Source organism: Petaurus breviceps, unplaced genomic scaffold (genome assembly GCF_028583685.1).
Source record: "Petaurus breviceps papuanus isolate PSGF00001 unplaced genomic scaffold, PetGlider_PUasm1.0 186, whole genome shotgun sequence".
In the NCBI taxonomy this organism is placed as follows: Eukaryota; Metazoa; Chordata; class Mammalia; order Diprotodontia; family Petauridae; genus Petaurus; species Petaurus breviceps.
The window spans coordinates 43,834,946-43,850,309 of record NW_027185798.1 but is presented as its reverse complement, the minus strand read 5'-3'; the positions used below and the strand labels follow the sequence as shown (position 1 = coordinate 43,850,309).

General features: G+C 40.9%; 1 protein-coding gene across 4 annotated transcripts in view; it reads left to right on the top strand.

The window, feature by feature from the left end:
* The window catches only part of CTTNBP2NL (CTTNBP2 N-terminal like), a 79,328-nt gene extending 65,102 nt beyond the window's left edge, over positions 1–14,226 (top strand). For all 4 annotated transcript variants that reach the window (XM_069090366.1, XM_069090364.1, XM_069090367.1 and 1 more), the window contains 2 exons: positions 7,573–7,680; positions 10,139–14,226. In XM_069090366.1, coding sequence (XP_068946467.1) covers positions 7,573–7,680; positions 10,139–11,623 — 1,593 coding nt within the window. In that variant the 3' untranslated portion in view covers positions 11,624–14,226. The remainder of the gene's footprint in view (positions 1–7,572; positions 7,681–10,138) is intronic.
* Positions 14,227–15,364: the final 1,138 nt, after the last annotated feature.

The window sequence follows — 15,364 nt, the reverse complement described above, 5'->3', positions numbered from 1 at the left end:
ATTGAACGGAGTGTTCTCTGTTTGCTTACTTAAATGATAACTATGTATGGTTAACAGATATTTGGGGAAAGTTGTGGCCAATAAAATCCATGTGTATAGTCATCTAAATATAAACATACATGTGCACGCACACACTCCTTCATAGATTATTTTCATTTATTCCCTATTTTGAATTTCATTGCCTTTTCCTGCTTATAAGACCATAAACAGTGCCTAGTAATGGTTACCTTAGGGCAATTCCAGCCTATTGGAAATGACTTTTTCTCCCAAGTCATATAGAGACTGCTAGCCATGAAAGCAGACCTGTGCTTTTCCTGACCTCATCCCATTGGAATCCTGGTGCCTGTGAGTTGACTCCCCGTCTGTTGTCATTGGCTGCTCAGAGTTGGCCCATATGAGGTATTGGCAGGAGTCGGTATTTCCTCAGTATCATTCTGGCTTTGGGCCAACACAGAGGGAGGCATCAGGGTATTCAGTAGGAGACCATTAGACCTAGAGAAACTGCTTTAGTGACTCAAAACCCAGAAATCCCAGGGACACTATGACTGTCCCTGAATTAAACTACTTAGCTGCCACACATCTTAACCAGGATGGTCTTCACCCTTCTCGCTTGAGTCTAGGTGCAAGGTCTAATTAGAAAACACCTGAAAACATCAAGGCTTCACTGTGGCAGGTGGCTCTGGGGTGATTTGTTTGGGGCTGAATTTGTGTGGGTTCTTTATACTTTTCCAAGTATTTTTATTTAGTTATGCCAAATGACCTTCACACTGCCCTGAGAGGAAAGCACCATAAATGGTGTCATCTTCACTTGACAACCAAGGAAAATGAGAAGCTCCTGAGACTGACACATATATTCAAGGAAGTGGTCCCAGAAAGATTTGCTGCTGTATGCGCATGCACACACACACATAAGCACTCGCACATGTACATGGAGGGGGAGGGGGAATCAACACCAAATTCCATAATATCTTATTTCAGTGAAAGACGTGCAGTGTGTTAAATCTGGTTTTTAAAAGACACTTGAAATCTCAAGGCATGTATTGGGCTCTATTAAGTGGAAGAACTTAAGCTCTTTCAACTGTACCTTAGTCATAACAGCCTCCAGAACAGCTGTGTTAGTCTCTAAGCCCTCCTTGGAGCCACACTCAAGGAATTTTTATTCTCCAATCAGGAAAACTGTTAGTAAAGAAAAGTGTCAAGAAAACAGGATGGGCAGTACAAAATGTGAAGATGGATAGCATGCCAAGACTTAGGCATCAGAAACATTGACTGTGTTCCTGTACTGGACACTTCATGCCATGGACAAGAACCCTCTCTTTCCAGAACATCATACAGTAAAATCTAGATGCCTCCTTAAACTTTCATTCTCCTTTATAATTATATTGAAGTCTATGGCACTCATTTTTAAAATTAAATTTTTTATTGACATCTTTTGTTTTTACATCAATTTCCCACTATATCCCTCCCCTCCATTCCCTCTCAAAGAAATCATCCCTTATAATTAAGGTTTTTTTTTAAGAGGAAGGAAAAGAGTTAAGCAAAAATGATATTTAAAAGTCTGACATTCTGTACAATTTTCCAAACCCCACCTAGGCCTGACTCAGTGCTACTTTTTTAGATTTGGGACTAAAATGAAATGAGATACCTGGAGACCTTCTACCCATTGAGAAAAAGAGGTTGGGGGTAAAGCCAAGATGGTAGAGTATTGGAAAGCAGTGTAGTGAATTCCCCTCCACAACCTCCTCTGAACAGATTGAAAAAATGCACCAAATGAAATCCTGATAAGGGAATCCAGAAAAGTCCTTTGTCTAAACTAGAAAGGTAGTCTGCCAGCAGTAAGTATGGGTCAGCTTAGATGAGCTGAATGCTGCAGTATTCAGTGATAGACTGTGCATCAGGACAGAGGTCCCAGACCCATACAAGATCACTGCAACAGGGTCAGGAACCAACTGGTAGCTTTCTTGCCCACTACTCAGTTCCATATCACAGATCCAGTGAGGAATGAGAAGGGGACTTGTGTAGAAGAATGGCATCCCCTGGATAGGGAGGCCTTAGGCTAAGTGCAAGAGAAAGAAGGAAGTTCAGAAGTCAGCAGAAGCAACAGTGTGGCTCAGACCCCAAGCTCAGGGCAGGGTCTCACTTCCAGCAACTAACCCAACCTTCAGAGGAATAACCAAAGCAGGAATCCCAAAGCAAATGGGAACCTACAGTTCTCCCACTTGGAGCGAACAGAGCTTTTCAGGTGGATGATAAAGGCAGAGTCCAGCAGCAATCTGCTCTTGCACAGACTCAAACCCAGATCAGGTCAGGAATTTTGCAAAGTTCAGATCAGGGGGGCAGCCATCAGACTGCTTTTGGGAGCATTGAAAGCTTGCAGTTTCTCCAGCCTCACTGAGGTCCTGGAAGAACACAACACTTATTATCCCAAAAAAGAACAGCAGGATTAGCCTAAACCTTCCCTACAGAAAAAATGGCAAAGCCCAGCCTGAAGATCAAGTCCAAGTAGGCTGAAAGAATGGACAAACAAAAAAAGAATCCCACTATAATGAGCTAGGAGATGGCAGGAGCACTCAACACAAACACAGAAGAAGAGAATGACTCCAAAATATCTACAAGCAAAGTCTCAGAGAAACACAACTTGAGCACAAACTCAATTAGAATTCCTGGAAGAGATAAAGCAAAAGTTTTTAAAAAGGGCCAAAAATAATTTTTTAATAGAATGAGAGCATTTGAGGAATAAAATGGAAAAGAAATGAGAAATTTAGAAGAAAGAATTGGAAAGGAAATTAACAGGTTGGCACAAAAGGTACAAATGTTGCCCAAGCAACAAATTTCGTGAAAATTAGAATGGACCAAATAAAAGTTAGAGACTTCATACGGCAATAATAAGAAATATTAAATCAAAGTCGAGGCTAAAAAAAATAGACGAAACTTTGTAGTTCAAAAACAGGAGTGAAAAAAACATTAAAGAGGTAAACATGAATGAACAATGATAAAGGTTCTAAACAGGAATAAACTGTTTACATTCAAATATGAGAAGATGATACATGTGCCCCCCCTTGAGCCCTGTCATCAACGTGGTTCATAGAAGGAATGCAATTAGACAAGGCCTTGGAGTAATTCTATCATGTCTTGATTATCTTAAAAAAAAGAATGGGAAGAGAGAGAAAGAGGAGTATACGAGGTGGAAAGGGAAAAGAAGATTAGAGAAAATTAATCTCACATTGTCAGGATGCATGGGTAAGACATACATACACAAACAGAGAAGAGAGTAGGAGAATTGAACTTCACTCTCATCTGTACTTGTCAAAAGAAGGAAGAACACACACACGTATGCACGAAATACAGTTTATTCAACAGAAAAAGAGCAGGAGAAAGCGAGGGAGAATCAGAAAGAGGGTAGATTAAGGGAAGGATTAATTCCTTAGCAAAGCAAATTCTAACAATACGTAAAAATACTTATGGCTGTTTTTGAAGTGACAAAGAATGGGGATCTGAGGAAGTGTCCATAAATTAGAGAATAGATGAGCAAGTTATGGTTTATAAATGTGATGGAATACTACTGTGCTGAATTCTTATCAGCATGATGACCAACCAGGATTTCAGAGAACTAATGATGAAACATACTCCCTACCACCTGAGAGAGAGATGAAGGACTCAGAATGTGGAAGGAGACCAGTATTTTTGGTCACGACCAGTGTGGAAATTGTTTTGATTGACAATACATGTTTATAATGAATTTTATTTTCCCTGTGTTCTTAACTAGGAGGTTGGGGGTGGAAGAGTGAGAAAGTAGATCTTGACTGATTAAAACAAATAAAATATTTAAGAAAAGAAGTTTTCTTTAACCATAGCATGGAAAAGCTATTGAGCAAGGAGACAACATTGACTTATTTCAGCCTACCTTCCCTGGCTCTCTGTGGTCAAGCCAGAGGGAGGAGCTCCTGACTCTTCAAGCAGCCAGGAAGCTCTTTTAGTGCTTAGTGCTTAATCCTGTGGGCCAGTCAAGTCTTTTAGGGAAAAACTGGCCTTGTCTGTGTGGGATAGAGCCATATTGTTCCTACTACTAACTTACGCAAAAAAAGCAGAGACAACTATCTTTTCATGTCTCTTTTGGGAGCAAGCTTGATCATCATTTTGTAGCATTCAGGTTATATTATATGTTGGGAGTGGTCCAGGTTTTAAGGTAGTATGTTTGTTTATGCCTCCTTTTCTGTTCTTGTGTAAGTTATGTTGCATTTGAGAAATGGCACACACAATGTGAAGGGAGTACTGGACCAAGAGTCAGGGGATCTGGTTTTAAATCACAGTTCTGCTACCTGCTTTCTGTGTGACCTTGGACAAGTTTAGTCCTTTTTTTATGTGTAAAATGAGAGCATTGGATTGACTGAAATCTAAGTTTCCTTTCAAATCTATATTAAACAGGATACTTAGGTGAGGAAGTCACCTTTTTAATCCACTCAGCCATTTTTGGTACTGACTTGACTTGGGTTTTGAGGTAGGCACTCTCGAAAGGATATATATATATATATATATATATATATGTATATATATATATAACCACTGTACTTCAGAAGGTTTTATGGAATAGAATAGGAAAGCTAAGCATGTTGAGTTTTTGTGCACTGTGGATTTAGGAACATCCAGTGTCAAAGGGTTCAGATGAAGGAAAGTTAGGATACTGTGGACAAAAATTCTACCATAAAAGTCTTCAGAGGAAACACAAAAGCCTTCAAGAATGAAATTCTGGTTATGCAAAGGTAAACATTTCCATTGAAGAAAGGGGGGAGTTATCTAAGGAGATCAATGTGGATACACAGGGAAGTCCTCAACCTACATCAAAGGACAATAAAAGGAGATTTTTAGTGATAATGGGGGAAAGAGGAGGATCAAAGCAAGGACAGGGCCACTGGATAGAACAAGGAAAACATGATGGAAAGAAGGCAAGCCCTGTCATTTTCATCATGTATCCCCAAAGCATAGATGGAAAGAACTACTAAACACATATTTTACTTCCCTTTTTTTTTTCAGTCAAGGAGATTAATCTTGGGACTAGAAAGGATAAAACATAAATAGCTAATAGGGAGCTGATAATCATGATAAGAAGGGAGATCGTAAGAGATCACCTAAGTTCAAGTCACAGGCTCAAAAATCCTCTCTCTCAAGCGTCTTCAGAACTGCCAGATGTTATTCTGGAGCCACAGTCAATGGTATTTGAAAAATCATGGAGGTTCAGCTAGGTGGCTCAGTGAATAGAGCACCAGCCATGGAGTCAGGAGGACCTGAGTTCAAATCCAGCCTCAGACACTTAACACAATAAAGCTAGCCATGTAACTTTGGGCAAGTCACCTAACCCCAATTGCCCTGCCTTTCCCCCTCCAAAAAGAAAAAAAAAGAAAAATTGTGAAACCGAAAAGGTGCATGGGACTGGAGAAGGGCAGATACCTCTCTTTTCAAAAGAAGGAATGGAATAGAGACTACAAACTAAAGGACAGTACACATAGCTTCATTATCTGGCAAAATTCTAGAAGGTTTTTTTTTAAAGGGGTACTCTAAAAAGGAAGTGATTGCAAAGATCAGCACAGTTTCATCAAATGTAGTTCATACCAGCCTGACTAACATCATTTCCTTTTTTGACAGTGTTCCTACATTCCTAGATCAAAGGAATGCTGCAGATAGAGTTTGCCAGGATTTTAGCAAAGAATTTGACAAAGCTTGTCTTGCTATTCTTGTATGTTAGACGTATTTAGGCTAGACAGTGGAACAGTTAGTTGGATTTCAGAACTGGCTGCCTGATGTCTCAACCCAAAGAGTGGTCATGATGCGTCAGTGTCAACTTGGAAGGAAAACTGTAGTGAAACTTGGGGTCCTTGAGGGCAAGCCCTGTCATTTTTGTCATGTATCCCCAAAGCATAGTACAGTGCCTTGCATATAATTGATACTTAATCAATGTTTGTTAAGATAGAAAGGAATTTAGGCTTGGTCTTGTGCTATTTAATATTTCTGTCTATGACTTCAATATTAACATAGTCACCAAGCATTTATTATGCACTTATTTTGTGCCATAAACTATGTAAAGTGCTGGGAATATAAATAGAAGCAAAAGGAAAGATAGCCCTTGACCACAGGGAGGTTGTATTCTTTTTTTTTTGTTCTTGGTATTGGGGTTTTTTTTGGAGGGGAGAAGGTAGGGCAGTTGGGGTTAAGTGACTTGCCCAAGGTCACAGAGCTAGTGTGTGTGTGTGTGTGTGTGTGTGTGTGTGTGTGTGTGTGTGTGTGTTAAGTGTCTGAGACTGGATTTGAACTCAGGTCCTCCTGAATCCAGGGCCAGTGCTCTATTCACTGTGCCACCCAGCTTCCCAGGAGGTTATTTTCTAATGGATGAAAACATCACATAAAAGAAAGCTGAAAAGGTGTAGAAGAGAAGGTACTGTGTGAGGACATGTCAAAGAAAGAAGTCCAGAAACCCAAGATGAAGGAGTAAACATGGCTGGCCTGGCACTTCCTTAAAATGAAGGTTCTGGGAAGAACTGACCCATCAGAGAAAGGGGCTACCAGGATGGTGAGATCTCCCATTGTGTGGGGAGGACTAGGGAAAGAAGTCTGGAGATTCAGGAGAAGAGCCCTCAAAGGAACATAGATGGCATGGTTTTCCCCTTTTCAGATGAAACAAAGTTGGCAGGAATTGCTATCCTACTAGATGACAGAATACCCAAAAAAATATTTTTGATTGGCTAGAAAATTGAACTGAATCTAATAAAGATGAAATTTAATAGTAATAAATCTAAAGCATTGCAGGTGGGCTCGAAAAATTGACTGCACAAGTATCAGATGAAAAGATATGGCTAAACAGCAATTCACCTGAAAAAGATCTGGGTGTTTTAGTGGACTGCAAGTTCAGTGTGAGCCAGAAGTCTGATATGGCAGCCACAGATGCTGATAGGACACCCATACCAAGGAAGTGAGAGCTCCACTTAATTCTACCCTGGGCAGCCCATATCTGAAGTAGTTTTTGTCCCAGTCACCACATTTTCAGAAAGTCACAGACAAACTGTAATGTTCCACTTGAAAAAGAAAAGGTTCATGGAGGATATGATAACTGTCTTCAAATATTTGAAAGGTTATCATGTGGAAAAGGGATTGGATATATTCTGTTTTACTCCAGAGGCAACCAGAACTAGGAGCAAATAGTCAAAGTTACAAAGAAGTAGATTTAGGCTTAATATAAAAAACCATATACATATACCCCCCTCAAAAAAAAACACCCTAAAAACAAGCTATCCAAAAGTGGAATGGGCTATCTTAGGAGGCAGTGGGTTCTTTCTCACTGGAGGTTTTCAAGCAAATACTGGAAGATCATTTGTTAAATATGTAGTAAAAGGGGTTTATTGGTCAGATGCAGGTTGAACTAGATGATCTCTGAAGTTTCTTTTAACTCTAATATTATGTGATATATAGCCTTTAATTTTATCTTATATGACCGCTAATACTTGATTAAATTATAAGAAACTATGACTTTTTTATATTTAGAGATAACTTGGTAGTGATTTTTTTTGTTTTTATACTTGGAAGGTGATCCTAGATCTTGAGGAAGAAAGACAGAGACATGCACAAGATACAGCTGAAGGAGATGATGTCACATACATGTTGGAGAAGGAGCGAGAACGGCTGACTCAGCAGGTATGTCAGGACTATGGGAATGTCAAGTTGGGTGCTTAACAGCTTCGCCTTCATCCTTTGATTTCCCCCTCCCCTCCCTCCAGGTGCCACATACACACACACTTTTAGTATACTTTGACTGTTGGGATATAGTCACAATTGTGTTAAAAAATAATTTTGTTAATGTTAGATTTAAAAGGGACCTTAAAATCATCTTGTTCAACCTTTTTTCTTTTTTAAACCAATAAGGAAATTGAAATTTATAGAGGATGAGTGATTTACTTAAGGTCATACAGGTAGTAAAGTCAAATGCATTTTCTGTTTGTTTATGGTTAAGAGCTAATACATCTATTACTATCTCTTAAATCATTTGTTCCCCTTTTACAGGTATCCTTGTATAATGGAAACAAGAAGTGAGTTTGAGTCTTAGCTTCAGCACTAGCTAACTGCCTGACTTTGAGCAAATCTCTCTGAGCCTCAGTTTCCTCATCTGTAAGAGATAATAATACTTTCCCCACGTACCTCACAGGTTGCTGTGATGAAACCACTTTTTAAGCCAAAGACTCCAGCTTCTGGGATAAGAACTCATTATTTGACAAAAACTTCTGGGAAAACAAGGAAATAGTATGACAGAAACTAGGTATAGACCAGCATCTCACACCCCATACCAAGATAAGGTCAAAATGGGTACATGATTTAGACATAAAAGGTGATACCATAAGCAAATTAGGAAAGCAAGGAATAGTTTACCTGTCAGATCTATGGAGAAGAGAAGAATTTATGACCATAACAAGAGATAGAGGAGAACACTGTGAAATGCAAAATGAATAATTTTGATTGTGTTAAATTAAAAAGGTTTTACACAAACAAAACCAGTGCAATCAAAATTAGAAGGAAAGTAGAAAGCTAGGAAGTTATTTTTATAGTCAATGTTTCTGATAAAGGGCTAATTTCTAAAATATATAAAGAACTGAGTTGTATTTATAAGAATACAAATCATGCCCCAAATGATAAATGTTGAAAGGATATGACTAAGCAGTTTTCAAATGTAGAAATTAAAGCTATCTATACTCATATGAAGAAATGGTCTAAATCATTATTGATTAGAGAAACACAAAACAACTCTGAGGTACTACCTCATACCTATCAGATTGGCTAATATGACAAACAAGGAAAATTATCAATTTTGGAGAAAATTGGAACATTCATGCATTGTTGGTGAAGTTGTGAACTGATCCAACCATTCTAGAGAGTAATTTGGAACTATACTATAGTATAGTATCGTATGCTATAAAATTGCACATACTCTTTGATCCAATAATACCACCACTAGGCCTGTATCCCAAAGGGATCATAAAAAAGGGAAAAGGACCCAAATATACAATAATATTTATAGTTCTTTCTGTGGTGGCAAAGAATTGGGAATTGAGGGGATGTCCATCATTTGGGGAATGGCTGAACAAGTTTTGGTATATGAATGCAATAGAATACTATTCCATAAGAAATGATGAGCAGGATGATTTCAGAAAACCTTGAAGGACTTACATGGACTGATACTGAGTGAGGGGAGCAGAACCAGGAGAACATTGTACACAGTAACAGCAGCATTGTGCGATGACTGACTCTGATAGCCTTAGATCTTCTCAGCAGTACAACTGTCTAAGACAATTCCAAGGTACTCATGATGGAAAACGCACATCCAGAGAAACAGTTATGGAGTCTGAATGCAGATTGAAGCAAACTATTTTCACTTGTTTTTTGTTTTTTGTTTTTCATGGTTTTTCCCTTTTGTTCTGATTCTTCTTTCACAGCATGACTGATGTGAAGATATGTCTCATATGATAGTACATGTGTAACCTATATCAGATTCCTGTCTTGGGGAGAGGGGAGGGAGAAAAAATTTGGAACTCAAAATCTTATAATAATAAATGTTGAAAACTATCTTTACATAAAATACTATTGGGGGAGAAACTGATTTCTAAACTTTGAAGAGCAATGTAAGTTGAGTAATTATTATCATATACACTGATTATCTGGCCTTCTGAGGGGATTGGAGTCAGAAGACTTAGATAAATCCACTCTGCAACGTGCTGGGACCCACGTGGCTTTGGACAAGTTAGTTCTCCCCTAGCTGCCATTCACTCATCTGTAAAAGGATACACTTCCACTGGTGACTGGTCATGTGCCCTCACTGTTCTTCAGGGTGGCCCTAGTCTCAAGAGTATGAAGTGCTAATTGATGCTCATAGTGTTGACCCTCAGTGCAAGATCTAGAAGTGCCTTCTGAATCATAGAAAAAAATCCCTCACATTCCATTTCCATTTCCTACTGAATGTATTTTAATTACTTTGAAAAGCCACACTCTGTGGTAACTCTGAATCAGAACACTGAATTGCTCTTCTCATCCCCCAGTCACAAAGAGAGCTGTCAGTATGCTTCCGTTTCCTGTTCTAATTAAGATGTTGTGGTGTTTTTTCCAGTTGGAATTTGAAAAGTCTCAAGTGAAAAAGTTCGAAAAGGAGCAAAAGAAGCTGTCGAGCCAGTTGGAGGAAGAGCGGTCCCGCCACAAGCAGCTTTCCTCCATGCTGGTGATGGAGTGCAAGAAGGCCACCAGCAAGGCTGCCGAGGAGGGCCAGAAAGCCGGGGAGCTGAGCCTGAGGCTGGAGAAGGAGAAGAGCCGCGTGAGCAAGCTGGAGGAGGAGCTGGCCGCGGAGCGGCGGCGGGGCCTGCAGACCGAGGCCCAAGTGGAGAAGCAGCTGTCAGAGTTTGACATCGAGAGGGAGCAGCTGCGGGCCAAGCTGAAGCGGGAGGAGAGCCGCACCAAGACTCTCAAGGAGGAAATGGAGAGCTTGAGGAAGGCCCTGAGGGACCTGGAGGCTGCGCAGCCAAGCAGCAGTCCTGGGGAGCATGCAGGGGCACCTGGCACCGCATCCAGAGGCACCGCCACCCACTCCCCTGGGCTCGTGTCCGTGCTCTGCCAGACTGAGAACCTTCCAGCAGAAAGAACCCACGGGAGTAGTGCGAGCAAGGCAACAGCTGTTGGGTCACCAGGCCCTTCCCCATCCATACACTCATCATATGCAAAAACCAATGGCCATTGTGACATGGAAATGCAAACCAACAGGGATTTGTTACCCAGCAGTGGGGCAGAAAGTCTGATGCCACCACGAGAGAAATCTGCTGGGTCCACCCAAGATAATATGGTAGAGAATGGTGGGTCTCCTGTAGGGACAGAACCTCCCGTTCCCCTAGCCACTCACCTCCCCTCCACAGGCAGCTCTCTGTCTCCAAATAGCACTGCTGCTTCCTCTTTGACCTCCTCCCCCTGTTCTTCACCAGTACTATCTAAACGCTTAGTGGGGTCAGCAGCCAACAGCCCTGGCTACCAATCATCCTACCAAGTGGGCATCAACCAACGTTTTCACGCAGCTCGACACAAATTCCAGGCCCAAGCTGATCAGGACCAACAGACCAGTGGCCTGCAGAGCCCGCCCTCCAGAGATCTGTCACCCACCCTTGTGGACAACTCTGCTGCCAAGCAGCTGGCCCGAAACACAGTCACTCAAGTGCTCTCCAGATTCACCAGCCAACAAGGGCCCATTAAGCCCATTTCTCCCAACAGCTCTCCCTTTGGCACAGACTATCGCAATCTGGCCAATACCACCAGCCCAAGAAGCGACACCAGCCATTCACCCACTCCAGGGAAAGTCTCCAGCCCTCTGAGCCCCCTGTCTCCTGGAATCAAATCGCCCACCATTCCCAGAGCTGAAAGAGGGAACCCTCCTCCCATCCCTCCCAAAAAGCCTGGCCTTACCCCGGCTCCATCCCCGACCACTCCATTAACCAGAACCCCTTCACAGGCCGCCTCTTTAGGCACCACGGATGACCTTTCCAGTAGCTGCTGTGCCACCGCTGTTGTAGCCAATGGCAAAGACATTGAGATACTCCTGCCTACCAGCAGCTAGTCTCTAGGAGACTACATCAGACATTCCATTGCATTGCGTCCAAGAGCTTAAAGACAGACCATTGGGTCGGATCGTGTTATTTATTTTGATAGTGGTGGAAATTTTCTTTGATACATTTTAGTGTATTTTCACCTTTTTTGTATTTTTTTAAAGTAGAAACTGGGTAGTTTGGGGTTTTTGTCTCAAATCTTTGTACTGAAGCTGGAAAAGGCACCTCAAAGATGTCTCCAGGCTGAACAATCACCATCATGTCGTGATGGAGAAGAGCTTTTTACAGACCAGGTGGCAACTTGTTCTCTATTCTGGGATGGGAAACATTCACTTTCCATTATGCAGAAATGATTCATGCAGATTTTTATTCCAGATGAACATGTATAAAAAGTGCCTGAAAAAAGATTGCCTGCCATATGACTGAGGCTCTGTGGCAAAATACATGTAAAGGGGTCATGTCTCTACAGAAAATGAGACCTTCCAGGACTCCAGAATGTTCCAGATCAGCACTGCTTTTAAGCCTTTTAGAGTGTTCTTAATACAAACTGTTCTGAAACAAGGCTGCATTAGTAAAACAGAAACCTTTTCCAGGTAAGGATGAACGTAAGCTGAGAGCTTTAGGCAGCCCCTGCCAAGCCTTCCTGAGCAGTAAGCAGTTGAAATGCTCAGCTTTTGGTGACTTTTAAGTAACTCCTGGCATCAATTTTCAGATAAAATGAAATTGCTAAAGGTCAAATCCCTTCCTCTCTCCATCCCCTCCCCTCCCAAAAAAAGTTCTTAGAGCATCTACTGTCGTGTGGAGAACTGCTGAGTCCAAAATCTTCTTATTACTTGAAAAGGAGATTTGTTAAACATTCTGCATAAATATCTTGTGACAGAATGATGAGATCTTCTTTACTATGTAATCAAAAAGCAATAACTTAAAAGTTACTCATTTTGCAGTGTTTGAAATCCAAATCACACAGGTTTTACCGAATGGTCACATGTACTGTCCCAGCCTGCCAATATATGGTGACTGTTACTTGGGAACCAAATTAATGTTTGCCTAGATAGACACATATCATGTCAGTATAGATACACATCCATGTACATGTTAACATGCACACACCTACCACATGCATATAGCATATAAATTTTAGTGTGATTATATTCTTGGAGTTTCCAGTATTGCATAAAGAAAAAGTAGAAATGCGCATTAAGATTACCTACCAAAGTAGCCAGCTTGCTCTCAATTCTGCTGCTGGGCCCCATTTAGGCATTGGGAGGAATGGTCTCAGCAGAGCACTGGGCAGAGTTGCTCCCTCGCTCTTTGAATTTCAAAGCTGAATCCAAATCCCTTATCATCCTGAGGAATGTTCCTGGAAGAAGGATAAGGTAATCTGGCCTTTTCTCATTTTAGCAACTCATCTCTCAGTAGGGTTTCTTTCCCATTTCCCAGATGGCATATTGGAGATACAGATATATGGTATAGACATTTCAAGGGAGGGTGAAGGCAGATGCTTTCTTAACTTGGCATAAACTTGTCGCGGAGGTCTAATCCCCCCAAAAGTATAGGATCAACCTCTTATTGCAGTCAGGACTGCTCTTAACCTAGCCCAGACAGATGAATGTTTTGTCCTTCATAGATGGCTGCAGAGAATGGGAGTCTTAACATGCCTCCCTGGGGACACCATTTTAGTATTTAACAACTCTAGTGAAAATCTTTCAGATGTGTAACTTTTCAGTTCCTCTTAGAGATTTTAAATATGTTCCCTCTTATCTGGCATCAGTTCATGGGGAAAGCAGCCACTAAATAGAAATTATTCTGTAAATCAGTTATTTCTTAAATGGTTCATAAATTCACAGGGTTCATGTTTTGATCTACTGGTGGTCCATTTGCCACCAAGGAAAAATAGCAATGCTATTAATTACTGCCCCAAGATAGGTACTCAATGATAAATGGAGAGGGCGGGGGGGGGGTGGTTGTCCTTAAATTGTCCAAAGCTACTACTGTGCACTGAATTTCATCCTCATTCTTGGCACAAATTAACAATGTCTATGATAAATGACTAAACTTTCTCAGCTAGAGAGGGGGTCTGCAGCTCTTAATATGTTTATTACCTCTCTTTAAATGGTAATCTTAAATGTTGCATTGTGCTCTTTCTTTATGGCATAGATATAGAGAGAGATATATACTATAATGAAGTTTATTTCTTAGGAAATGCACTGAATAATGTATTTCTTCTACAGTGTAATAAGGGGTGGGGAAATGCAAAAGAAAATGTGTATTTTTGCAAGTAGCCTATCTTCTGAGACAAATAAGCACAAATATTGCAATGGATCCAACTAATACAGTTAGGTTTTATAGGTCTAGTATTTAAGTTTTGCTGTAGATTGTGTGTTGATAAGTAAAAAAAAAAGTATGATTCACATGTTGGTAATTATAATCAAGTTGTCGCAAAGCTTTGTCACTGGTTATGAAGTTCAGACACTTAACAGTAGCATTAATTGTCCATTAACACATGTAAAGCCAAATGTTTCATGGGAAATTCTTCATTTTTTTATAGCAGAGATAACATTAAAACATGTTAAATTGTATTGCCAAGAAAACTTATCTTGTACTAAATGAAAAATGTTGTGCAACAAGGTGTATTTTATTTAGGGTAGAAGGGGAGGGGAGGGAGGGAAAGAGAAGAACTTTAGAGAGAGACTTGCTTCTAGCTTTAAAAAAACCACTAACGGGTGTGTGCGGGCATGTGCACACTGACTTTATAAGAGAATTACAAAGTACGTTAATACCAGGAGAAGTCAGGAGGACCACCATTAGCTTAATCTACAGTTGGATTATATCAGAGTTGGAAGAGGCCTTTAGAAATCCTTATTTTGCAAAGGAGGAAGCAGCCCCAACGTCAGGCCATACCACTGGGTTTTCAGAACCCAGTTCTCAAAACCAGCTTCCCCAATCTAAATCCAGTGGCTTTTCAGTCCTGCATCTTGTGGTCCGGCTTTTCTGGCCTCTCAGACAAATGAGGGCCATGAGTCAGATGACCTTTAAGTTTTCTTCCAGGTCTAGGATGCTGTGAAGAGTGCCTTTGGCCTGCTGGAAAGCAGACATTTCTATCTCCATGCCTTCCAGAGCCGTTGAGCCAGTTCACCCAGAGGATAACTCTATGGGGGCACAGTTTCATATGGCAGCACTAGTGTGACTCGTGACTCCAGCCTTCCCAGTCTCTTCCTTTCCCTCCCTCCCCAAATGTACTTTTGTAAAGAGTGCCTGGAATACTTAATCCTTTCAAATTAAACAGAACTTCAAGTGTCTTTTGAAACCCTGGCTTGTAAACATGATCCTGTTTTCGTAAAGATGAGTCAGTGGTGGATAATGAACATTGTTCCATGGGAGCAATTTTTAATTGCCATAAAACTAACAAGCAGAACTTGTAAGAGTATTATCCACCTGTTCTCATCTGCAATTCATGCATAGGGCTTTTTCAAAAGATGAACATATGTGGAAAAGCAACATGGGATGGTAGAGTATTAGACTTGGAGTCTGGAAGGCCCAGGTTCAAACCCATCCTTCTATGCCTGCTGTGTGACCAGGGGCAAATAATCCAACGTCTCAGAGCTTCAGGTGAGCAGGAGTTGTCTACTAAGTCATAAACTGGTTACGGCCTTCCTTGATGCAAGGAATTCCCATAAAGTCATAGATCCTGAACCATTGACTTTACGGACTTGAGTCTCTCACTTTAATCTCAATAACTCGCTGTCTCCTTC